General features: G+C 39.2%; 2 protein-coding genes across 2 annotated transcripts in view; one reads left to right on the top strand and one right to left on the bottom strand.

Annotated features, from left to right (window-relative positions):
* Positions 1-3078, bottom strand: part of GRK4 (G protein-coupled receptor kinase 4) — a gene marked incomplete at both ends in the record, with an annotated part of 37220 nt that extends 34142 nt beyond the window's left edge. The window contains one exon of the mRNA XM_081999177.1: positions 3027-3078. Coding sequence (XP_081855303.1) covers positions 3027-3078 — 52 coding nt within the window. The remainder of the gene's footprint in view (positions 1-3026) is intronic.
* A 783-nt stretch (positions 3079-3861) lies between these two features.
* Positions 3862-26307, top strand: NOP14 (NOP14 nucleolar protein; the record flags this gene model as incomplete). The annotated part of the gene is made up of 18 exons (XM_081999385.1): positions 3862-4059; positions 5212-5346; positions 6699-6840; positions 7408-7553; positions 7984-8121; positions 8972-9094; positions 10314-10445; positions 11741-12035; positions 13282-13412; positions 13660-13745; positions 15437-15572; positions 17365-17466; positions 18291-18444; positions 22270-22429; positions 23268-23415; positions 24359-24477; positions 25699-25854; positions 26208-26307. 18 exons carry the CDS (start codon positions 3862-3864, stop codon positions 26305-26307), a joined length of 2601 nt encoding a protein of 866 aa, XP_081855511.1.
* Between the last annotated feature and the right edge of the window lie 177 nt (positions 26308-26484).

A 26484-nucleotide genomic window follows, 5' to 3' on the forward strand; every position in this document is an offset into this window, starting at 1 on the left:
CTGGGAGGAAGCTGGGGTTTGATGTGGCCTGAAAAATGGAAGAAATAAACTCTTATAAACTGATGTTATCATCATGTAAATTGAATTGGAAGATTCACACCTCTAATGAAATAAATTAACAGTAAGACTATTAGTGAGAAGGTGGAAGGTAGGCTAGAAATAGACAGCAATACCACTTTGTTTTTTTCTGTAAAAGAAAGTAGCAGCAAAAAAGATGCATTTTGTCAAAGCACACTAGTTAGTTCCTGGCTCTTTAACTAAATAGATCAAATTTGCTTTCTACATATCAAATCAGATTTAAAGAATAGACATGCACCTAGCTGTTCAAGGTGTGCTAATTCTGCACAATTATTTAACTGAATTATTCAATCCTGCACAAAACCCAAATTATGTTCACATCCTAACAATATTCACACCCAGAAGTATCCAAGTACTTAAAATTAGAAGAAAATTATGAGTACAAATCTGGTATTGTAATTTTGACTGTTCGGTCTGCTTTATTTGCTCAGGTATGATTTGTTTACACTTGATGTTGTTTACCAGGCATTTCTGAATTCTCATTCAGCCTCTGCCCAGATGAGAACAAGTACGCAACACCTTTAATTCAGCTTCTATGTTTGCAAAATTAAGATGACATATCTCTAGGGTTAAAAGACTTCGTAAGATGCTTTCAAGAGCAGGGTCTTTTTCTACTCTCATCTTCATCATGAAGGAATCTCAAGTTAGATGGAGACTGACCCGTGCAAGCCATAATTAAGCCTACAGTGATTTCTTTCAACATGCTACTGATAGTTATAAAATAAAAGCACAGTAGTTTACATCTTACTTCTTTTGATTTTACAAGTGAAATCTCTCTCCAGGTTAACAGCTTCTTTTATCCAGCCTTTAACATATTGAGGAATTAGAAAAAAGATTACTGATGTGGCTCAAGCCTATACATGAAAATAAATTAAGCTGCTATTTTATACTAGCTTAGGATTTCACCTTCTTCCATGAGAAACAGTAATTCTGCACTTTTGCATTCTATCCCACCTCTCTGTATACTTTACAGTGAGATTATAGGAATGTGTGAAGGAAAAGGTCAATTGAAAGACTGCTCTTCAGTCCCAGCTGTGAGGCCCTTTTAGCAAAGAATGTATTTCAGTAAAATATCTACCTCACATACTAACTTTGCATATTCCATTCACTTGGAGCCTACTGGGCACTTAAGAATAGAGCTGGGACAGGGATTTTATGGAACTCTCCTGACAGACAGAGTAAACCAGACATTCCCAGACCAGCCAGAGCACACAACAGACAGAAGTACTTTCATTTCAAGGAGCGTTTTGAAAAATGTGATGTAAAAAGCACCCCATGCACAGGAACTCAGACCTGAAAAGGTAAAAGACCTTCTACCAGTTGACGAATAGAGTTTTAGAGTTTCAGATACAGAAATCACATTTTTGTGCATGCTTATCCAAAAGAGTCCAGGCCAATTGAAGGCACAAAAGAGTAACACCTTATTGCTATTACTTGTATAAGCTTCACATCAGGTAGAACTGATCTCCTTCACATCAGCTGCTGTCAGACTTTCATTTAGTTCATTAAAATATCTTGTTTGGTCAGTTCTACCACTATAATTTATGTTAAACTTAGTGAAACCTTAACTAAAGAGGCAACCTGACATTAAGCAGCCACTTAAAAGCCTTTCCAGATTACCACTCCACTCTTTGCGGTGAGGGTTTGGGCACAGTAAAGTTCTGAGCCAGATTCCACTTTCCCTTCCTTGCTCAGATCACTTCAATGCAAACTCCAAATTCAGGCAGCACCACCACAGACATGTTACCGTCAGAGAAACCAGCCAAAACATGTCTTCTAGTTTGAGGTGGTCTTTTCAGCTAAGGTTGGGAAATGGCCCAAAATTGTGATCACTGTTCTGGTTTCTAAACCCCACTTCAAAGTCAAAAAGCTGATTTTCCTCTCTTGCTGCTTAAGGCAAATTTAACTGGATACACATATGGCGTAAGTGCCAAACCCATTTAGAGTTGGAGGAACTTGCAAAACATACAGGGGCAGATTCTGTTGTTCTTACTCACTTTAAACAGCTCCAGCTAAACTAATGGGACTTCTCAACACAATTAAGAAAAGTAGGATCCAATTCAAAAAGAAATATGTACATTTCATAGTTGAAAAACATACTCTGCACTGAGTACAGTGGTAATCTAGGGAGGCTTTCAAGTGGTCATTTAATGGACAGTTACATACATGAAAAAGCAGTAGGACAACCTTACTTCAGGACTTTTTTTTAAACAGCAACCACGTGCGAGACTATATTTCATTATCCAAAACGTTTTTTAGTTGGCGGAGGAATCTTCAAGCTAAGATGTTGTGGGGAATCAAACTGTAACTAGCAATCTAATGGAAAATAGCACACTAATATTAGGTGAATGCAAAATATTCGACTGCAGAACACAGGTAGCATTCACCAGCTATGTTTTCCACAGGCAGGAATTTCAGCAAGATAGAGTGCAAGGTTCTTCCACAGAAGATTCATGTCACTTCGTCCTTTATATCCATATGCATATATATTTATAAATAAACTGAGAACTACAGATTAACGATCCTAAAACATCCGGTAAAAACACCATGTGAATCAAGAGCCCGAAGGGGGAAGGAGGAAAGGGTTGGGTTTTTTTCAGAAGCAAGCCACAAGCCAGCAACTCCAGATTCATCCCGCGGGAGGAGCGGGGCAGGTGCCTCAGGGCACTGCACGGGACTCGCCGCCCGTCCCGGTGCGGTGGGGAGAGCTCCTGCCACCACCCCCGCGGGGGTCCACCGCCCCGCCCGGACTCCCCTGCCCGGCAGCCTCTCCTCCCTCCCCACCCTCTCCTCCTCCATCACTTCCTCTCCCTCCTCCTCGCTGGCCCCTTTTCCCCTCACCTCAGACCCTCTTCCTCGCCCCCGGTACGTCCCCTGCCCACCCCGCCTCGCCCCCTAGCTTCTCCTCCCCCCATGCCGCTCCCACCGCCTCGCCCCGCGGCTCTCACCCTCCCGGGCTTTCAGCAGCACCGTGTTGGCCACGATGTTCTCGATTTCCATGGTCGGGGGCTCCTTCCCCTCAGGGCAGCCAGAGTGGAGGCCGCCCCTACTGCCTCCTTCGCCCCCTCCTCCAGCCCCGCCACCGCCGCGACGCCAAGCCTCGGCTCATCCGGCCCCGCAGGACCTCAGCGCTGCGCTCGCCTCTTCCCCATCACTCGCTGCTCGCCCCGGCACCGGCCTCCTCCTCCCCGAGGGCGGAGGCAAGGAGCAGGCAGCAACCGCCCACCCCGACCATGGCTCCACCGCCCTCCTCCGCCCGCCGCAGCCAGCTCCGCCCCTGCGCGCCTGTATCACCTCCCCTCCCTAATTCCCTGGGACTACAACTCCCAGCAGGTCTCGCGCGGCAGGACGGCGTCTCTTTGGAGCATGCCGCGCTCTGCATGCTGGGATATGTAGTGCATTAAACCTTTCCCGGCCTTCTCCCCGGCCCGTCCCCAAGCGGGAGGGGAGAAGGGCTACAAATCTCGCGATAGCTGGGCAAGGCTCTCGCGAGAAGCGTGAGGCTGTCGGTACTCGTGTGGGAGTGCTGGAGCACGCTGGTTGTTACTGGGAGGGTTGTTACTGCTCCGCTCACTCCTCTGCTACGTTCCGCGCCCTCCCGCCGGCTCTTCAGGGGGTTTGGGGAGAGCCTCGGAGGGCAGAGGTCAGGTCTGAGGGGGTTTTTGCTCCCCCAGGCGCCATTTTGTTCGGCCCATTTGCACCTCCAGCGCTGGTCCCCGCACGCTGAGTGAGTACTGAGCTTCTCCTTCCCCACACGCATCCACAAAGGCAGCCAAACCAAAAATGGGGAAGGCAGCTAAGCGGAAGCGAAAGGTCTCAGCGCCCTCCACAGCCCGGGGCCCCGTGAAGTCAGCTATGGCCATGGTCAAGAGCAACCCCTTTGAGGTGAAGGTCAACAGGCAGAAGTTTAACATCTTGGGGAGGAAGACCAAGAATGATGTGGGGCTGCCTGGTGTCTCACGGTCCAAGGCCATCAAGAAGGTAAGAGGACATCAAAAGTTGGGAGGAAGGATGGCATCTGTAGATGTAGCTGTGGTGGAGAGGTGATAAGCCTGGAGCCATCTCAGATGAGATAAGAGGCTATGTCCATTGTGTACAAGAGGAGTGGCTGGTCACCAAACACTGCACAGAGGATGATCAAGAGCCTGCTGAAAACATCTCCCTCTAATGCAATCCACTGGGTTCAATAGTGCAAGTCTCCCTTACTGCATGTGTGGGAATGACTGACCAGATAATCCAGGCTCAGAATACATGGGGGCACATGTTGTTGGTAAGCGAGTACTGGACCACAGTGCAGGTGGTTGTCAGTGTACATTATGTTGGTCGGTTTCGGTTGCTACAGGATGTGAAGCTTCTCAGTAGTGGTGCAACATTGCTGTAATAGTGAAAGCTTGACAAGGCACTAAGGTCTGAATGCAGTGAGAAATGTGTAGATACAAAAAAACTACCATTGATTTGGAAAATGTGCATGTGACTTTTTGCACACATTAAATAGTTGCGTTGTAGAAGTAGGTTGGGATGCAAAATAGTGATCTGTCCTTGTTGCTCTCATAAGAACGTTCGTACAACTTAAGAAGAGTAAATCGTTTCTATTCCACCCTTACACTGTTTTAAAATTGCCTGTAGCATAACTACAGCACATGCTACCTCATTTAGGTCTGCTAAACTTCCCTTTACTGCTTTGATGCATAACCTCCCTGTGCTCAACACTAAAGCAGAGCGCTGGATGTATTACTCACTTGGGGTTTTTTATGTCTTAGATGACAAGACCAAAAAAGGTTCAGCTGAAAATGGGGCTTTTTTAGTTTCTTTTAATATGCTATTCTTGTATTACTAAGCTTCAGACAAATCAGAATTCTGCAGTGGCAATGCAGAGTTTTTATATGTGATAAAATAAAGGTGAGATACAGTGTACCATATTTTATCATAATATGGGCAGCTTGTAAGAGAACTTAATGACTCTGAATATATTGTATAAGCTTCCCATCTCATTTCTTGCTAATTTTTCCTTCTCTTTCATTGCATTCTGACAAATTAGATTATATTGCCAGGATACCATGGAGCCTTTTTGCCTTGGCTTTGAAAGTAGCTGTTCTTTTTGGTTTCTAATTTGGTCCTGTTTTTTTGTTCTAGCGTACTCAAACATTACTGAAAGAATATAAAGAAAGGGAGAAGACAAATGTGTTTAAAGATAAACGTTTTGGTGAATATAACACCAAAATAAGTCCAGAGGAAAAGATGATCAGACGATTCACTTTGGAAAGACAGGTAAAGTATAGGAATTAAAAAAAAAAAAAAAAACAACAACCAAAAAAAAAAAAAACAACCCCAAAAAACAAAACCCACACAAAAAAAAGACCAAAAACACAACAACAAAACAAACAAAAAAAACCTACCACAAGAAACAAGACTTTTTAGGTTGGGAGTGTCCCCCTTAACAGAGGGTTTTGCAAGGTAATGCTTCTTTTAATTTATATGTTTGGAACTTTTTATGAAAAAGCAATATTTTGTGGGAATCAAAAATTTTTCATGAAAACTTTCTCATTTTGCAAGACAGCTATTTGAAGCAGAAATTTCTTTGAGCACTTTTGAGCACTGATACGCAAGAAAGCCAGTTTTAAGCAGATTTATTGGTTTTCTTTGACTCCTATGATTTGGGAATTGAATTAGGAAGAGGCAACCACCATCAAGTACTCTTTAAGATTCCAGTACAGCAGTTGAACAGCAGCCATTTCATTTGCTGGCTAGAAGAACTCTGTAACTTGCTGTCATTCTGTAATGTGAATTGTATGTGCAGTACTGTTCTTTCTGCCTCGTCATACTGATATATATGTTGCTGATATGCAGGTAAAACTTAAGCTTCCTTAGGTTTTCTGAGTTACTCCACTTCTACATTAGTATAAGAATAAGATCATACTCTCTCACTTAATATTTAATGTATTTGAATGAAAGTATTGGTCTGGTAGTGCTCTTACTCCAGTGCTCTGCTGGAACAGAACACGGGTATAAGAATCTTCTCAACTAGCATTAAAAACAGAATCACAGAATCATTAAGGTTGGAAGAGACCTTTAAGATCATCAAGTCCAACCATCAACCCACACTACCATGCCCACTAAACCATGTCCTGAAGTGCCACGTCTACATATTTTTTGAATACTTCCAGTGATGGTGACTCTCCACCACCTCCCTGGGCGGCCTGTTCTAATGTTTGACCACTCTCTCAGTGATGAAATTTTTCCTAATATCCAGTCTAAACCTCCCTTGGTGCAACTTGAGGTCATTTCCTCTCATCGAATTGCTAGTTACTTGGGAGAAGAGACCAACACCCATCTCACCACAGCCCCCTTTCAGGTAGTTGTAGAGAGCAATAAGATCTCCTCTCAGCCTCCTCTTCTCCAGACTAAACAACCCCAGTTCCATCAGCCACTCCTCATGGGACTTGTGCTCTAGACCCTTCACCAGTTTCGTTGCCCTTCTCCGGACATGCTGCAGCAACTCAACGTCCTTCTTGTAGTGAGGGGCCCAAAACTGAACACAGTATACAGGCTTTATTAATTTGTTGCCTGGGAATTAAAAATATTTTATTTGTTATTTAATTGGTTTGTTTTACTCTTCTTAGCAAAATTATGGAAAGAAGAATATCTATAATCTTAATGAAGATGAGGAGTTGACTCATTATGGCCAATCTTTGGCAGAAATTGAAAAACTAAATGATATTATTGATAGTGACAGTGACACAGAAGAAAGAGGAACACTGTCAGGTAAGACATGTCAGCAAGTGTCCCACTGCTGGTTTTATTGTTGGTACATGTACATCATTTGTTCAGTACTGTCTTTCAATGAGAGAGAATACTATGTAATTGGTTGAGATGATTAAGCCAGATTTGATTACTTAACCACATACAGAACAGCTCTCTGGATTTTAGCAGACGTTAAGTTCGAGCTACCTACCTGGCAAGCTTCTTTAATCTGTGGTCTTTTCAGTGTTACATAGGTACCTGTATTTTGAGCCCTTTTGGCAGAATCTGAAGTGTGAGTTTTCTGGTTGCCTTGTTGCACTTCTGCACCTAAATACTAGTTAAAATATTGAAAAAATACATTCCTACCTCATACAAAATGTTTGTAGCCATAAATTATATGCCTATCATCTATCTCTTTTGGTATGTCCATTCCCATTGGGATGAGAATAGTACATTATTGATTCAATAGTTTTAATTGCTCCCATTCTCGAAGTGTAGGGAGATACTGTCTCAGCAGCAGCCGCAGCACTCCAGCCCCGATGTATGGATTTGAAAAGTGTTCACAGTCTACTTTTTTTTTTTTCCTAGCTGAGTTAACTGCTGCTCACTTTGGAGGGGGTGGAGGCCTCCTTCGTAAAAAAGCATCAAGTGGGCAGCAAGATGAAGAGGAGGAAAAACCTAAATCTAGGAAGGAACTCATAGAAGAGATGATAGCCAAATCTAAACAAGAAAAGGTGAGTTTTTAGACCTGAAGTACAAATGAGCATGATTCAGAAGCTGTCACAATTTCTGTCTTTGCAGAATAAAACAGTAGTGGCATAGAAAACAAAGGAGATGGCTGTCTAGGAGAAGAGTCCAAGCTCCTTGAATAAAGTCCATCTGACTTTGTAGTCATTTTAGACTATACACTGAATATTTGCCTTTCTTTTGTGTCCCCAAATCTCCCCTTCTGTTGACTCTAACTTGTTTTCTGTATGCAACCCTTGTGCCATTCAGCGTAATTCTATACTGCTTCTTCCATAAAGAATGTTTACACCTTTAAAATGTTCAGTATTGAAAATTATTCATTTGCTAAATACAATATTTTTGTTTTAGGCTGTAAATGCCATGTCATGTTCATCTGAACATAACTGCTGCATTTGTCTTTGATTCCTGTTTTTCTAGCAAGAGAGGCAAACTCAGAGAGAAAGTGCATTAGAGCTCACAGAAAAGCTTGACAATGACTGGAAGGAAATCCAAACCCTTATTGCCCGCAAAACCCCAAAGTCGGAGAGAAAGGAAAAAGAAGTAGAAAAACCCAAGGTAAAGTTTTGGCTTTTGTTCTAATAACTTGTGGTTTTGATTTACAGTGGGTGAAGTATAAGGCAAAGTTCATCACTTTGTAAAATAAAATATTGCCTGCTATTCCCATTAAAGGAATGCTACATTTTTAGGACAGTTTGTTTAGTTGGAGTAATACAGGGTTTTATACTATTTATCTGATTTTAATTACCTATCAAATATGAGAGAGGTTGCAGATTGAACAGCACTGTTGTCTACAGCTTATTTTTACATCAAATACATTTTCTTGAAGAATTGGAATTGTTGAGAACATTGACTTAGTTTGAATGCCTTTGCAGTGTTCCTTGGATAAAACAGCTTTTTCTTGACAACAGATGTTTCCTTGTTGCAAATTGCGTACTGTTCTTACAAAAAGGGATGCTGCTTAAACACACAGAGTATCACATCCCTTTTGTTATCTGTAAGATAGACATCCATGTAACTAAGATAACAAAGACTTAGCTCATGTCAGGTGGCATAAAGTGAAATGTAAACTATAAATTTAGATGCTTTTTGAGAAAATAGTATTTTATTAATAAACAATATTTTAAAGTTTTTCCATTACTAAGTAAACCAGTTTTTATTTAAGATACTACTTACAAGTTTTTCAGTTGTGAGTAACTTTAAATAGGGGAGAGGGAAATTCCAGGAAAATTTCTATTCAAATGTTGTCTTAATATGGACTTGAATGTTCTTGCAGCTTTCTTTGGAAATGATCTTTTCCTTATATCTTAACAGTCTTACTTCTTAGCTGTTAGTCTGGCAGAGGGGTGGCTTCAAAGTAGAATAATAAAACTTAAGATAATAAACAATTATATAAATATTTCTTTAGCCTGATGAATATGATATGATTGTTCGAGAACTTGGATTCGAGATGAAAGCAAAACCTTCAGAAAGGATGAAGACAGAAGAAGAATTGGCAAAAGAGGAACAGGCACGACTCCAGAAGCTGGAGGTAATACAGTTTATGGTTTTAGATTGTTTTTTGGCCTGTCTTTTGGGAGTGACCACTTGTATTCATTGCTTCAGCGTAAATTGAAAGTGGCTGTACTAAACTGCAATTCGTCAGGGTGAATTCAGGAAATCTTCTGTTTGTTTTCTTTGCAGTCTGATATCACAACAAGAAAACATAGGCTTAGTACGTGACTGGTGAGGTTTATGAAATGAGTTAATCTTTCCTCAGTAAAAATGTAATATCACTTCAATTTGCCTTTAAATGTTACTCAGAGTTGAGAAGTGCTTGTAAGACAGTAAGGAGGAGTATCAAGTTGCACAGCAGTTGACTTAATACACCAGCAAATCATTTATTGTTTTCTTCTGGTGTTGCAAGAGTAGTACAGCGTTAGCACATATATAGCTTTGCTTTACAGAGGAATAGGATTCTTTTGGGAAATGTTGCATGCTCTTTCTGTTACGTGGACCTCTGAGTCTTATGTAAAAAATCAATAATACGGTAAATGTTTCTCTCCTTTTTTTTTCTTTTTGTTTTGATATACTAGGGATACACTTAGGACTGCAGGGATTCAGTACCAGTACCTTCAAGTTACCTCATAACAGCTCAATACCTAATAGCGGAACAGAAAGAAGGATTTTTTCTTTTCTGTTCTTGTCATCTTGTTTGACGCAGTCTATCTGGTTGCCCAGGTGGAAAGTTTTTTGTAAATGATTGGCTCAGATATTGCCCACTGAGTCTATTACAGATTGAATATATCTTAAAAATCATAGGATATGATTGTGTTTACTGCAAACTTGTTGTATATATAGGAAGCACAGATCAACAATGCAGAATCTTAAAACACTTTAGAAGCTTCTATTTTCTAGCAGTGATGTATTGTCTCATAAGCAAAACAGGTAAGTTTTTTAAAATGAGAGAACATAATGTTTCTGATTAAACCCAGTTTTAAAGCCTTTCAAATAAGCCAATCCGATTGTGTTAATGTGCTCTTATCAGATTGCACTCCCCACAAAAAATAAGGTATCATCAGCTTTTTGCCATAATTTCTCATTTGTGTTTTTTTTTTCTTTTCATCAACTTGTTGAGTAATCCCAGTTAACTTTTTTTTTTCCTTTCATTTTTCTTAGCAGTAGTACTTGAGGGATTTTCCATTCTGGTGTAGTTACCTGACTGATCTAGATGGCTCACATCTCTGTGTGGTATTTCTTCTAAAACACAGGCAGATCGAATACGTCGAATGCGTGGAATAGATGAACAGGCAAATAAAAAGAAACCCAGCCACGTGTCAGCTGATGATCTTGCTGATGGCTTCATCCTGGATAAAGATGACAGATGTTTATTGTCTTACAAGGTAAGGTTTAAAATTCCAGAATTTTCAGAGTTATGAAAAGATGATGGGAAAATCACTTTGGAAGTGACTTCTGTGTAGACCTCTAGTCCAGTCTCCTGCTCTAAGCAGGGTCAGCTGTGAAATCACCAGTTTGCTCAGGGCTTTTTCCAGTCTGTTATTGGAAAATCTCCAAGAATGGAAGCTGCACGTGTCTCTGGGCAGCCTGTTCCACTATGTGAAAAAGTTTCTCTTTATATCCAGTCTGAACTTCTCTTGTTTCAACTTAGGCCTGTTTCTTCTCATTCTCCTGTTGTGGACTGTGATGAAGGGTGGTGTTCTGCCTTCTCAGTGATCCTCCTTGTAGGTACTGGAAGGTGGTTGTTTGGTCCAGGCTGAAAAAGCCCAGCTCTGCCTCTCCTCATAGGGCAGGTGCCCCAGGCCCTCAACAATCTTGCTGGCTTTCTGCTGAGCTTGCTGCAGTTTATAGATGTCTTTATTGTATCTGAAGGCCCAAAACTGGACTCTGTATTCTGTGTAGTCGAGTAGAGGGGATAGTTGTTTCCCTCAATCTACTGACTATACTCCTGCTCTACTGGGCTGAAGAGAGGGCTTTAGCCCTCCAGGTGGTTTTTGGTGGTTTGGTTTTTTTTAAAGTTTCTACTGTATTTGATACAACTTCCACCAAATTTCATCCTGAGGATGAGTGGGTTTCTGAAAGAACCCTTCCCCTACGAAGTAGCTTTGATTAAGGTGACAGAGCAATTTAACCTTAAAGGTGGTGTAGTGAGTCATCCTGACTGTGGTGCACGTGTGTGTACTGATCCTCTCATCCTCTTACATGTAAATAGCAAGGGAATTGCTGTTGTCCTCAAAGGGGAGAATACAAATTGTGAATGTGAATTTAAACTGATGATTAATAAAATCGGGATTGGAACCAATATTTATCTGATGTGCTATTTTAATACATAGAAGGAATATGTTTTTTTCTTAACCAAGAATGCTTCTATAAGTGATGCTGAATTTTTTTCATATCATCTGCTAGTAGTTTTTGTGTTGATTCTTTTAGTCCTCATAGACTACCTCCTAGTCTTCCAGTTTCTTACAACCCCTTGGAAATACACTGCTATTCTTACATCTGTATGCATGTGCTCTCCTTAAAATCCTTTCTTGGACAGCACTGCTGCCATTCACTGCTTGGTCAGGTAGCAAGGCTCAGATCCTGTTCATATGTATTTAATGATGGCTTTGCATGGTGATTCTGGCAAGGTGCTGTCACCTTATCAGTGTTTTAACTGGCTTATTTTATCTACAAACAGGATGGAAGAATTAATATTGAAAATGAAGAGGAGGAGGAAAAAGACAAGGAGGAACATGGGAAGGAAGATAATGAGAATGAAGAAGAAAGTGATGAAGAATCTGCTAGTGAAGATGAGGAGGATGGTACTGCAGACAGCCACTCTGATCTTGAATCTGACCTAGAGAGTGAAGAAGAAGCTGCAGGGAATAAAGAACAGCAGAAACCCAAGACAAATGAAAATGAATCACAGAATGTGGAGGAACTAGACCCAAAAATGGAAGCTGCCCAATCAGAGCTTCCCTATACATTTGCTGGTAAGCAAAAAACCAATACAGAGATCCCTGTTGTTTTCAGGGGGTTTATAACCAGTCTCTTTTTCTACCCTATAAGATCTTACATATTCCTGTTCATCCATGACATTTTGCTTAATAGTTCTCTTCTACTATTCCAAGAGTAGCCAGTAAAACTGCTGTTCTTAGTGATCAGCCCTAATCATGCTATGAGCAGTGGGAACCAGATCTGTTTCACCCCAGAGCTGTTCCTGCTCCTCCAATCACCTGTAGAATTGAAATATAAATAATTGGGGAGAAATATGAAAAGATCTGTGCTCCTTTCTGATGGCCACCAACACATCCAGTCCAAAGTGATAGTGTTTTGCATAAGGGAAGCCAGAATAGTTTTCTCTGTACTTAAATGAGAAAATGTTACTTTCTCAAGTGTTTGGACTGACATTTTTGTCAGAGAAGATGCTTAGAGAGGCAGGATTCTGATGTTTGACCCCTGTGATATAACATCACAGTATTGTTAAATTGGGACACTCAATTTGACTCCTTTTGGTTCTGTTCCTAGGAGGAAGGAGGAGGCATGTTTCAAGTAGTACACAAATCATTCATTAATATTAAGTACATAATGCATCTAACTATTGTTCTACTATAGATTTCTCTGTCAGAAGATTAAACAACCTTTCAAACAACTTCCTCAAGTGCTTGCATTTTTCCATCAAAAGGAGATCACTTTTATTACACAAAGCCTTCTAAATCATGTTCAGATTTTGCTTTAACCAGAAGGCAGTCACATTAAAATAACTCAAAGACTATGCAAAAGACTAAATATATTCCAGGTTGGGGTTGTATTTTTTTTTTTAATTATTTTCTATTAGTGACAAGATTCTTACTTGTCTTAATACCCTTCATGAAAAAGCTAGTTAGGTGTGAATTAAACATAGAGCTAATTGTATTGCGGTAAATTTATGGTTGAATGTGTGCTTAAGTTTAATTCCGCTTTGCGTGCGTCAGCATAGTTGTGCTCAGCTTAGGCAGCAAATACAATTGGAAATAATAATCGCTGAAAAACATTTACATTATTTTCTGACTTATGTTCATATAGATAATATTACATATATGCTGATAGGTTTAGTGTTTCAAAGGTGATTATTTAAAAGCTGTGCGGTATGTTCTGAATAACAACACTTTCAGATTGGAAATTTGTTAGATGTTCACTTGAATTAAGTATGTTAAATTTGAGTTTTTTGTCTGGTCAATTTTTGTTTTTCCTTTGTAGTTCCTGAGTCCTATGAGACATTTAAGTCTTTATTGGCTGGAAGAACAATAGAACAGCAGCTCACTATACTGGAGAGAATTCAGAAATGCAATCATCCAAGCCTTGCAGTGGGAAACAAAGCAAAGTTGGAAGTATGAGGGTTTTGTTATTTTGTTTTGTTTTAAGATTTAAAATTAACTTTGAATTGCAGGGTAAGTTTAAGTAAGTATTCAGGAAGCCGTATAAAACATAGGTGCTTGTGCATAGCAGTAGAATCAGCATACCACTCTTCATTTTCTAACTTCTGTATCACTGTTTTGTGTTGCTTAAGAGTAAGTACAATGGGAGAAAAAAAAACCCCAACAAACTAATAATTTTAACATATTACGCTTCTTGCAGAAATTGTTTGGCTTCCTTTTGGAGTATATTGGGGAGTTAGCAACTCTGGATTTACCAGAGCTCAGAACAATTGACAGACTGGTCCTGTAAGTAATAAATCCTATAGACTTTTGCTTCTTTATCATTTAAAGAGAAAAGCTACCTAGGGTAAAGCATTTAGCATGTTGTTTGTTTTGAATAGTTCCGTAGGAATTGTAGGCAACTGGTAACTCTCCAGCTCTGTAGTGTTTTAACTTTTTTTTTATGTATTGCCTGAGCTATTAGTTGTACCAAGACATTTTCATAAACCTCAGAATGTAATTTCTGATCTGTAATATGCTTTTTGTGAGCATTGGATAAGTAATACCATGTATACATGCAGACTTCCGTATATAAAGTTATTTAGACTGATGAGTAAGGATTTTAAGCTTTGCAATGACTGTGTGCAGTTCCCTTTGCAATCTGTTTTTTCCATGGGTTTCCATTCTATGAATTCACTCAGAAAACTAAATGAAAATGGAATTAAAGAGTGTTAGAGTAAGCTCATACAGAAGTTCCAAATAAACACTTTGCAGGAAGTTGTCAATTTGGCATTGTTGTCTTCAAATACCTGGCAGTTATAGTGACAAGAGAGCCAAAATTGTCTCAGAGGTATACAGCAAAGGATGGGAGTCAATGGACACGGGCTGCAACAAGGGAAATTCCAATTAGATGTAAGGGGAAAAAAAAAACCTACACAGCAAAGGTGCTGAACATTAAAACAAGTTTCCCAGAGAGGCTATGGAATCTCCACCCCTGAAGATACACAAAACTTGACAAAGCCATGAGCAACCTGATCCAGCTTTGAAGTTAGCCATGCTTTGAGCAGGGCGTTGTATCAGCTGATCTCCAAAGGTCCCTTCCAACCAAAATTAGTCTGTGATTCTTATCTTGACTTTGCAGGCTAGACAGCTTTCTTTCAGTGAGTTGTTTGTATGTAGTTTTCAGCATATGTTTTTTATTTCATGCTAAAGTAAGTAAGTTTTTTAAAAAAATCTGCTATGTGCAGCTTTAGCATTCACTGCTCGGTTGCGTTCATCAGCAGTGACCCACTGATACTGTCGCACATGCTGGGGCTTTGTAAAAAAAGTGTAAACACATTTTGATTGTTTTCTAGAACTGGGGTTTATTAATATCTTTACAGACAGCTTTACCTGAAAATACTGGAAAACCCCTGACCAAACAGATGCAGACTCCTGACTGCATCTCCCTGTAGGCACTAACCATAGGCCAGGAACTGACCTAACTTTGTGGGTATTTTTTTCTTGTTTTAAGTAATAATTTTGCTAACCACATTGCTGCCTCACATGCTATTTAACATTGGCTGAGAGTGTTTAGAGTAGTGGGCTGCCTAGTATGTGCCAGCATACCTCAGTGCAGTAAAATGTAGAGTTAGGAGATTCAGAAGGATATGTTTTAATGATAGCAGATTATTTGGGAGTGTATGTTAAAGTTTTTAACTTTTTTTTTAAGATTTAGAAACCACCAAATCAAAGATTATCTTAGAAGGCCCAATGAAAAATACCTATCTCTGTAAACTAAAAGTATTACCATAACAATCTCTATACTGGTGGCTATTTCTAAAAAAGAATAATTTGTTTCAGGGAATTTGTTACTGTTTTACTGTATATGTGTATATATCTCTCTACTGTTACAATGTAGATGGAACACAAGAAATCTTACGACAGGTGCTTAAAAATCAGTTTTTTGTTAACATCACTGGTGTAACTTGATTATGACTTACATTTCTTGTTAATAGGCCATTGTACAATCTTTGCCAGATGTTTCCTGAGGCAGCCAGTGACAGTATTAAGTTTATCCTTCGAGACGCTGCACATGATATGGAAGAAGTAATTGAAGTCAAAGGCCGTGCAACATTTCCGGGTTTAGACACGGTAATGAATGCATACTGCTAGGAAAATCTCTTGTTCTTTCCATTAGCACAGAAATGACAAAAAATGTGAGATGATATTAAATTCAATTTTATATTTCAAAGTAGGTAATGAATTATTAGCATCTGTGACTTCTTCGGTTTCTCAGTATTTTAAATTGCCTCTCTGGAGATAAGTTGGAACACAAAAAAAAAAAATCCAGACAGACAAACAAACAGCCCCCTCCACACATGTTCTTCACAATAGAAGTGTGACTCTCTGTTTTCCTGATGAAATGTAAATGGGTAGTTCTGGGAAGAACTTGTGAATTTCTTTGCTTGTGTTAAGTGCAAATATTTTAAAAAGTGCTCCATAGAAGTGCACTATCTCCTTGGTTAACAAAAATAACAATGAAATATTATTATGGATATAAAAATACAATATTTCCTAGTACTTCATATATCATAATTGCTAAATTAATGACTTGGAAAGAATTGACCTTTCCTTCTTATGTTAGTAATATTTCAAAATTTCACTGGCCATGACAAATGTGAACAGACTCTTCTTTCAGTGTCGAGGTAAATGACTGTTAGGGAATTAACGAATGGAGCATATGGAAAATTAACATTTGTTTATTATAGTAAAAAGTTTCAAAGCCAAACCATAGGTCAGTAATCCAGAGGGAGCTACTTGTTTCCTGTCTCCCAGCTGGATGAAGGAGTGCTGCTTAATGGAATAATTAGGCTATTGAAAGAAAATAGACTGAAGGATTTGCTTAGAAGACTTGGTTCTTACACTTGGAAAATATTTATATTGAGTTCTTTTGAAGAGTCTTTATTCAGGATGTTTTGGATTTTACAGGAAATGTAGAGGGCTTTTAACTTCCATTTTTATTTTGTCAGTCATCCTTATGACACCAGTAACACTTATGACTTTCATTCCTTTCAGTGGACTTTTTCAGGTTTCAAGCCATCATTATCTTCTAGGGCAGAATTATATCACTCTTCTATTCTCAGAGGACTTGTTTGAATGGACATTCGTTAGACCAGTTGTGTTAGTAGACCTTGTATGTGCCTATAGTTAATCTACCCTGAAATTTGGACTGTGGTATTTAGTAACCAAAACAGTCAGGAGAATATTTGGTTACAACAGAAACATCAGAGAGAGAAACAGAGCTGAGACAATAAAACTTTACTTGCATCTAGTTTACTATGTAAATACCCACTTAGATAATTTTCAGAATTACCTCACAACTGCTGTTTAACATCCTTATGGTCTTGACAGGAGGTCACTTGTAGCTCTTTAACAAGTACCCTCCAGTAGAAGTGTACCTAATTTCTGGCTACAACCGTTATTTGTCGATGTGTACTAGTGCCCGAGGATCCTGATCACTTAACTGTCTGTGGTGAGGACCTGTTGAAAGGTGTCACAGGTCCTGTGTGGCCACTTGCTCATTTGTTTGTGGTGTGAGAATGTGATTGTGGTGGGCTGAAGGGGGCCAGATTTTCTTATGGAGTAAATGGCATTGGGAGACATGATTCCTTCTTGGTTGTTCTTTCAGCTGCCTCGTTGAATTAGTGCAATGTTGGACCTAGAATGGGTATTCCATTTTTCTCATGTAACTTAAGCAGTCGTCACAATAAATAGGTCATGTATCATATCATATTTCACAAAATTACATATATTGTAGTATTTTTAGGCTACTACATGACAGTTATTAATAAGTTACATATGTGTGAAGTCAAGATCCTGGGAATAATGTCTTAATATATTTTGCCTTACTCTTACTCTATTTGCCTTACTTATGTGCTATCAGCTTATTTATTTGAAAATTACATCTCTGCTGTTTCCAACTTCGGACTTCTGGCATCCAGTTGTAACACCTGCTTTTATGTACATGAGTCAGCTACTTACTAAGGTATGTCTATGATGTTGTATTTCAGTATATAACTTCATTTCCTTGTTTCTTCCTAAGACTCCAAATATATGTGTTAGTATTAATGTATACATTGGAAATGTACTGAAAAGGCAGCTTTGTGTTTGGTATGGTCACACATAGTAATTGGAAGAAAAAGTGAAGAGGAAAAAACCCTTGCAGAGTACACTCTGACTCTCAAAACCATAGCTAATAATTTTTTCAAGCTGTCACATAAAAAAATCCTTATATGGCAAATTACGTGGGACTAATAGAACAGACGGAATACAGTCTGAAATCACTCATTAGTGATTTCCATATATTGCATTTGCTCCTACTTAAGAAATACATTTGCTTTGAAATTGGCAGTATTTGTTTTCCTTGAAAATATACCTAATGCAATGCATTGCAATGCGGTTAATACATGTCCTTATTTTGCTATCCAAAAGACGTCTTGAGCTAGTTGTTCTGTTGATGTCAGATATCCAGGTTGCTCTGAGCCTTATATTTCCTTGGTTCATTTCTGAAAATAGAGAGCAAAAAACTAGGACTAAAATTGAACGACAGGTCAGATAGCAGAGCAAGCAAGCAAAAAGAACTTACTGTTTGTGGTTTAGCACCTTCTAGTGGCTAAAACAGTTCTGACAGGCTTCTGACTCAATTCTGCATACACTCTTTAGTGAGGGCAAGGGAAGGCCAAAGGGTGTAATTTTACAGATTTTAAATGTGTACAAGTTAGTTAATATTCCTGCTTTTTGGGAGATCTTATATTTGTTTGTGATGTATAAACTTTTAATTATAAATATTTTGTGCCTTTTTTCTTTTAGTGTCGCATTACAACATTGCAAGATGTTATTAAAGGGTTATTTATATGCTGTTTGTTCCTGGAATATGTATCTCTCTCCAGAAGATTTGTACCAGAACTCATCAATTTTCTTCTCGGAGTACTTCACATATCTCTACCCAAAAAACATGCCCAGGGTGAGTTTCTTTAGAGTAAATGATTATAAAATAAAATAATTAGCATTAGCGTTTATCTCTAAAATGTCAGTAAAAATCTTTCACACTGAATTTATTGTTTTGAACAAAAGACCAAAATCATCTGCTAGGTTAACCATACACAACCTTGATTCTTGGGCATCTTCTTATGAACTAGATCATCTAGTGTTGTGGGCAGGAAGGAAAGAACTAAGGTTATTAAAAGAAATGAAGTCGTGTTGCACATGGTGCAATATTTTTTCAGTACTGTTGTTTTAAATAGACTGATTGGACTATGCTCTGAAATTCACAGTCCCTGATGCATTCCTGATGAGTTACCCCATATCTTCACAGTAGATACCTTTCCTCTTCAGCTAATAGCTGTATCACCGAGGTGAATGAGAGAAGTATATCACAAAGCTGGTATTTTTCCTTTTTACTTATTTAACATGGATTTGCTGTAGTGTAACAGAAGGTAGCTATCCCCACAAACAGGATTAATCTGTGCTGTAACATAACTATGTAAACTTAAGAGCTTGCACAGACAACAGGGAGAGTAAAACTATCTTTTCAATTCGATGCATATGCTAGCAAAGGATTTTTATTTGCCAGTCTTCTTCTTTCTTTGACATTTTCTTTTGGATTCATTTCTAGCTTTAAAGTTATTTTAGATCTGGGGCTTTTTTGTTGCAAAGTTTAGTGACAATAATTCATTTATGAGGAGCTTTGTCAGAGCAGAGTAACTCATTCGTGTGTTAGTATCTGTGCCTGGGTCACTCTGAGTGTCACTTAGCATGCATGAAGGGACTCTGCAGGCAGGATATTCTCAAGTGGAAAAATTAACTTATTTGTTGGCAAACTCTCAAGACATCTGGGATTTAATGAACTACAGTCTATGTATTAATGTGCTCGTTAGTCTTGATAAGACACCTGAAGAGTCTTTGTTCTCTGGGTAGTCATCAGTCTGGTGAGGAAGGTTCAGCTTCTATTGCTGCAGTGTTCCAGTACATCTTCAGTCCATACTTCAGTCATCGTCTTGCAGCTCCTTTCTTTTTTTTTCCCCCTTTAGGTTTTTATGCATTTCCATGCTGGCATTTTTTTTTCTTTTGAATTTTTGAGCTACTAATGATCCCTTTCTCAACAAGCTTAGTACTCCAGTTTCACCTCTATCTTGTATGGCTGTACTCTACAGATTTTCTCCCAGCTGCTTCTCACAGCTTAGCAGTTTTCTCTGAAGTGTAAGCCAAGGTTACACAGCTGGGCTGCATCAGAGCTAAGCCCAGGATTCTCAGGACACTGACAGCTGAACTCCTAGAAGGAGTTGGGAAGATGTTATGGAGTGGGTGGATTACATAGTACTTAAAGTATTTTTCTCCTTTGTGTAATCTCTTAGGAATGTTTGATCTACAAAGGTGTTGGTACAGTTAAAATATAGGATACTGCAAAATCAGATAAGAAACTATTTTAAAATATTTAGTGGTGATTGATCAGATTTTAACCTTTTTTAGTTCCTTTGTATTTCTGTTAATGATTTTGCACTAGTTAAATTTGCATGGTGTTGATTTCTGTTAGCAGTGAGGAAAAGCTTAACAAAAGATACGTTAGAGGCACAGTGTTCTCTTTGAGATTTTTCAGTCAGTGTTGATGTTTTGAAGCTATCAAAGTATCCAATCACATTTTTAAATATTCATGGTGGAAGTATCACTGATAAATGTGATGGTTAGGCTGTCAACACAGAATGTTTTAAAATGAGCACACAGCCAGTTCTCTGGAATGTTGATATATTGTCACACCAAAAAATTTCTTGGTGTTTGATTTTGACAGTAAGTAGATCTAAGCAAATAGAACTTCTATCAGCACAGAGGCTGCAAGTTATTTTCTCTCTTAGCCATGAAATTCCTCAGTTGCTTCTTTCATATTATTCTGTAAGTACAATTTCACAGATCAGCTTATGTTCAGAAGCACAGTGATTCTTAAGCGTTTTCTGCATGCCCTGCCTCAGTATGTATTCTGTGTTCCATGCTTCTTGTAAAACTACTTAGCTGGAGTGGGAAACGACTCTACAGCATGTATCTGAGGGCCTCTGCTGAGAGGTTGCAAGAGAGGCTCAGTGATGCACTGCAACTGTGGGCTCTCCCTATTCCAGCTCACTGTGCTGCTTGACACTGTGGTCAAAGCGTTCTACTTGTAACTCCATGGGAAAGTCCTATGCCTGCCCTTTTCTCTTAAACATATCCAATACTCCATCCTCCCTGGCAGTTTAATTGTGCATCCTGTTCCCCATGGGGCAGACATGTACCTATGTGTTGTCTTGCTCCCCGTACACAGAATCATAGAATGAATCATAGAATGATTTGGGTTCGATGGGACCTTAAAGATCATCCAGTTCTACCCCCCCTGCCATGGGCAGGGACACCTTCCCCTAGATCAGGTTGCTCAAAGCCCTATCCAACCTGGCCCCTCCAATACTTCTAGGGATGGGGCATCCACAACTTCTCTGGGCAACCTGTTCCAGTGTCTTACCACCCACACAGTAAAGAATTTCTTCCTAAAATCTAATCTAAGTCTACCCTCTTTCAGTTTAAAACTGTTACCCCTCTTTCTACCACTACAGTCCCTGATCAAGTGTCCCTCCCCATCTTTCCTGTAGGCCCCTCTTAAATACTGGAAGGCTGCTATAAGGTCTCCCCAGAGCCTTCTCTTCTCCAGGCTGAACAACCCCAACTCTCTTGGCCTGTCCTCATATGGGAGTTGTTCCATCCCTCTGATTTTGGTGGCCCTCCTCTAGACCCACTTGAGCAGGTCCATGTCGGTCTTACGCTGGGGGTCCCAGAGCTGAATACAGTCCTCCAGGTGGGGCCTTACAAGAGTGGAGTAGAGGGGGAGAATCGACCTGCTGGCCACACTTCTTTCTATGCAGCCCAGGATGTGATCGGCTTTCTGGGCTTCTAGAGCACATTGCCAGGTCTTACTCAGTTTTTAACCTGCCAGTATGCCCAGGTCCTTCTCTGTAGGGCTTATATCAAGCCACTTACCTCCCCAGCATGTATCCATGTTTGGGATTGTCCTGACCCATGTGCAGGACCCTGCTTATGTTGAGCATCATGAGGTTCACAGGGGCCCACCTCTCTAGTCTGTCAAGGTCCCTCTGGATGGCATCCTTTCCCTCTAGAGTATCAACCACACCACACAGCTTGGTGTCATCTGCAAACTTGCTGAGGGTGCAAACTCATTGTCCATGTCCCCAACAAAGATGTTAAATAATACTCATCCCAATACAGACCCCTGAGGGACCCCATTCATCACTGGTCTCTACCTGGACACCGAGGTGTTGACCAGAACCCTCTTATTGTGACCATCCAACCAGTTCCTTATCCACCAAGTGGTCTAGCCATCAAGTCCATGTCTCTCCATTTTAGAGACAAGGATGTTGTGTGTGCCAGTATCAAATGCTTTGCATGAGTTCAGGTAGATGACATTGGTCACTTTTCCCTTCTCCACCAATGCTGTAAGCCTGTCATAGAGGGCCACCAGATTTCAGGCACGATTTGCCCTTAGTGAAGCCATATTGGCTGTCACCAATCACACCTCTGATTTCCATGTGCCGTAGCACAGCTTCCGGGAGGATCTCCTTCCATGATCTTGTCAGGCACAGAGGTGAGACTGACTGGCCTGTAGTTCCCTGGCCCTCCCTTTTTAAAAATGGGAGTTATTTTTCTCCTGTGCTTATCACTGGGAATTAACATAAAAAGAGTTCTTGAGTTTTCTTCCTACAGAAAGAATGCTTACAATTGATCTTGTTTAATGATTATTGTTCTTGTTTTTTAGGCTATACTGTAGTGCATCCATTTACACCAGTGGGGAAAAATTTAGAACTGCTTTTGGTGTGTGATAAGAAGGATCTGGAAAGTTGGCAGAAGCAAAATCTGCCATTGAGTATTGTGGCTAGGTTAAAGGAAATCAACAGAACAGAAATTAATCATACCAGGTACGTAGAGGGAATCATCATACATAAAGAGAAGACATCCCAAACAGACCATCTTTTGGGTAATCTCAGTGACAGTGCTCTTCAAGAATAAAAATAGTAGTGAGTTATTCTGGTTTATTTTTATGGTACTACACTGTAGCATATGAAATGGCTAATCTTTTGCCAGAACAGTATGCAGAGCTCAGCCCTTTCATTCCTTTTCGGTACAGCTGTGAACTGATGAGGATGATGTAAAGATAGAGGAGGTGCTTACTACTTTGAACTGTCAAGCTCTTCAGAAGCGAATAACTGTATTTACATACAAACACTATGTTAGAAAGTGTCACTTAAGTAGTAAAACTGAAGTTAGGAAAGACCGCAGTTAAACATATTCATTAACCATGTTCAGCCTCAATTTTCACCTTGTGCATGTGTTACGGTATAACTTATTTCAGGGATGTGTAAGCATCTTGTTACGAAGTTCAAAAAGAAACTCAAAACCAGAATAACTAATTCTGTTTCAAGAAAGTTTTAGAACTTCAGAACCAGTACCAGAACACTTAGAACCAGTATAAAAACTTCTTAGTCTACAGAAGTGGCAAAGACACAGTACTGGCTTGTGCTCTGTCCACTGACATAAGGATTTGTTGCTGATGGATTTCTTGGGTATTTGCTTGTAGTAAGAGAGTGAAATTTTTAGTCTGAATTAACAACTAGAATAGCCTTGTAACTGTTTCTGTCAGAAGATCTTAACAGACACTGCTATTGCTGCCAGATTTAATTAATTTGATTCCTTTTATTTGAAAATCCACTACGGTATTTGCAAGCGAAATTGCTAAATTCTTTTGTGCATTAACAGGTTATCATGTCTAGCCCTGTGTTTTGACCTTATTAAAAAATGTGCAGCTCTGTATGACTCTTTACCATCGTTCCATGAAATAATGCATCCTGTCAGAATACTTCTTACGCGACATGTGCCAGTGAATGAATATCCTGAACAAATGCAGGTGTGTTCCCCAAGAATGAAATAATTGACGTGATTGTTTTATTAATAAAAATTCTGTGATCTTCATCTGTACTTAAACAAAGTATAACCATCAGTGAGATTTTTTTCGAGGGTCAAGCATTTCCCTTTTGTGCTCTTCAAAAATCACAGTGATGTTTCTGTGGAAAAACCGAAGAGCGTGGAATGTTTAGAAAAGGTATTTTTTTACTACGTATTGTATCTTGCCCCTCTAACTGAAGAGAACAGCACTTAACTTGTAGTAATATAACTTTCCATGAGTGAGTTAATTTATAAGACTAGTAGTCCAGTCATCCAGTTGCTTGTGCTTTTGTAACGAATCTGTAAGACCTTGGTACAACTAAATATGTTTACCAAATTTATGAGGTAGTATTTATAACTGTCTAAGTCAAACTAACAAAAATATGCCTGGTCAGCTACCTTACTTAAAACAGGCAGGTGTTTATTTTTCTAGCAATGAGGTTCAAATTCTTAATTTGTCTCTTCTGAATGTAGCAGAATTGTCATCTCCTCAAAGAGGCATCATGAAATACCCTTAGAGAACAAGATTTTGTAATGTAAATAATGCAGAATGGCCTATATTTTTTGCCATCAAAATGAACAATCATTCTTAAAATGACCCTGAAAGGCAGAGTCTGAAAACTGCCTTTAGTCTTGCTTCCTGCTCTGTTAGATGAAACTACCTGCAGACGTTTCTTACTGCCCATGATAATAGACTTCCAAAAGCGTTTAAAAATTTTCCAGCCTGGAAGGCTTGCAGCATTTCAGTGTTACCAATCTCCTGATGAATACGTAATGAATACAGTGGTTTTTCCCAGAAAAAGAACATATGGGGGGAACATTACTGTTGATTCAGTTTACAACAGATTGTGAATTATGGTGTCTTTGATATGCTTTTAAAATTGTAATTTGATTTGCATTTTCAGGAATGGTACCACAGTGCTCTAAAAGAGCTAGAGAACAATGTAAAACACTATACCCCACTGATATGTGAGAAAAAGAAGCCAGTGCCATTGAAACAGTATACACCTAAAATTGTCAAAGTGTAAGTAAAGCAACACTTGATGCAAAGGAAAAGTGTGTTTAAACATTAAGATTTTCAGCAAGCTAGAATGATTTGGAAAACGGCATAAAACAGATAATTTTTTTCTGCTAGATTTTGTGCACAAATCACGAGGGATGAGCTACTTGCGTGGTAGGGAGGGAAAGAAAAATTCTAAGGAGGGAGGAATTCTAAGAAACAGAGCAATTATCTTGTGGAAAAAGTAGCACTGGAAATCAACTTTTGCCCATATAATCAATTTTAAATTAATAGATTTCAAGCTCAAAAAAGGTGGTTGTTGTTATCTAGTCAGGTGCTTTACTGAATGATCTGTCAAGCACCCAAGTCTGAAGATTAACAGTGAGTAGTTCATATGTATATGAACTATATGAAGGTCAGGGTGGATGGTGAAAGTACTGAGGGATGCTACACTGGTGCAAAAGATAAGGCAGACTATTCCTGTACTCTCCGTCACAGATCATGACAAATAATCATCAGATTAAGCATTCCTTTAAGCATACTTACTTGCCCTAGTCCACTCTTTCCCCCAACCAAGCAGCTTCCTACCTTTCAACAGCAGCAACGACAAAAACTGTGGGCCTTTTTTACAGAGCTTGCAATGACAGTGTGCCTTTTTGTATTTTGTTTTGGAATTAAATTTTAATAACACTAGTTTGGTTTTCTAGATAATAGAACAGTATTCTGATTCAGGAAGTCTGCCTTATATTGGCTGCTGACTTACCTAGCCATGTTGCTTATCTACGGGGCCATAAATTGTCCGCTTTATTCTAGTAGGTGAAGAGGACAGCTTTCCTCTGCTGTACCCATTTATCCCCAAGTAACTGGTCAGACTTTTTCTGTAGAATTCATCTGCAGAGAAAGTCTGCAAAACTTAAAATATATTGGGAGATTCCACCTTTGTCCAGATGTCTGTCTGTCTTCTACTCTAGCTTTTTCAGTCTGTTCAAAATGCAGGCTACATATGGGGGATTGAAGTGTAACTCTTCTCTGGAAAATGTCTGTCATTTGCATGATGATGACTTGCAGTTAGAAGGTGTGGTGAGTGTTTTTCTGGTGTTCATTGTGCAGCTCCTTATTTTGCAAGTTAATCATATAATATGCAGGAATTAAAAAACTGGGTTAGTATTCATACACAAAACTCCTTATAAACATTAAAATGTTTTTTGTCAAGGTGTTCTGTGCTCACATATATCCTCATTTCAGTTTAGAGTTTGGAAGAAAGCAGGGTGGCAGCAAGAAGGAGCAAGAAAGAAGGCAGTTGATTCAGAAGCATAAACGTGAACTTAAAGGAGCCATTCGTGAGATTCGGAAAGATAACCACTTTCTGGCTAGAATGCAACTTTCAGAAATCATGGAGAGGTAATGTAGCCTTTGTTTCAGCACCAGTTTGGGGATTGTTCTGCTGTGTGTTTATTTCTGTGCTGAGTGCCAAGACTGCCAATAATGATCAACCATACTAAAGTTAAATAAATAGAATTGGACAATTTGGGGAAAAAAAAACATTTTCAATAGAGATAGTTTTAAGTGTTTTCAACTTTGCAGTTTTATTTTTGTAGTTTAAGAATATGCAGAATGTTTTATTTAAAGCGTGTGTTGATGAAATTTAAGAGTTGGGGGCTTTTTTAAAGTTAATTACTCTCTAAATATACTTGCTTATTTTCCCTAATGCAGTCTTTCTGAAATGTTTTACATGTTGATTGTTTGTTTTACAGAGATTCAGACAGAAAAAGAAAAGTGAAAGAGCTTCTTGGTAGCCTTGCTACACAGGAAGGTGAATGGAAAGCGATGAAAAGGAAAAAAGGGAAGAATTAATTGGGACTACCTACATCAGGAAACTTTGTTTTTGCTGCCATATAAAACATCATCATCCTATGGCTTTTGAACAGATTTTAATTGCATTCTTTGGATGCATTCCTTTGGAGGAGACAACATCATCAGATCTGTCTGAAAAAGTGAACCTGTGTATTGGAAAAATCCACAGGTTTTCAT

Source organism: Phaethon aethereus, assembly GCF_964289735.1.
Source record: "Phaethon aethereus genome assembly, chromosome: 4".
NCBI classification, from domain to species: domain Eukaryota; kingdom Metazoa; phylum Chordata; class Aves; order Phaethontiformes; family Phaethontidae; genus Phaethon; species Phaethon aethereus.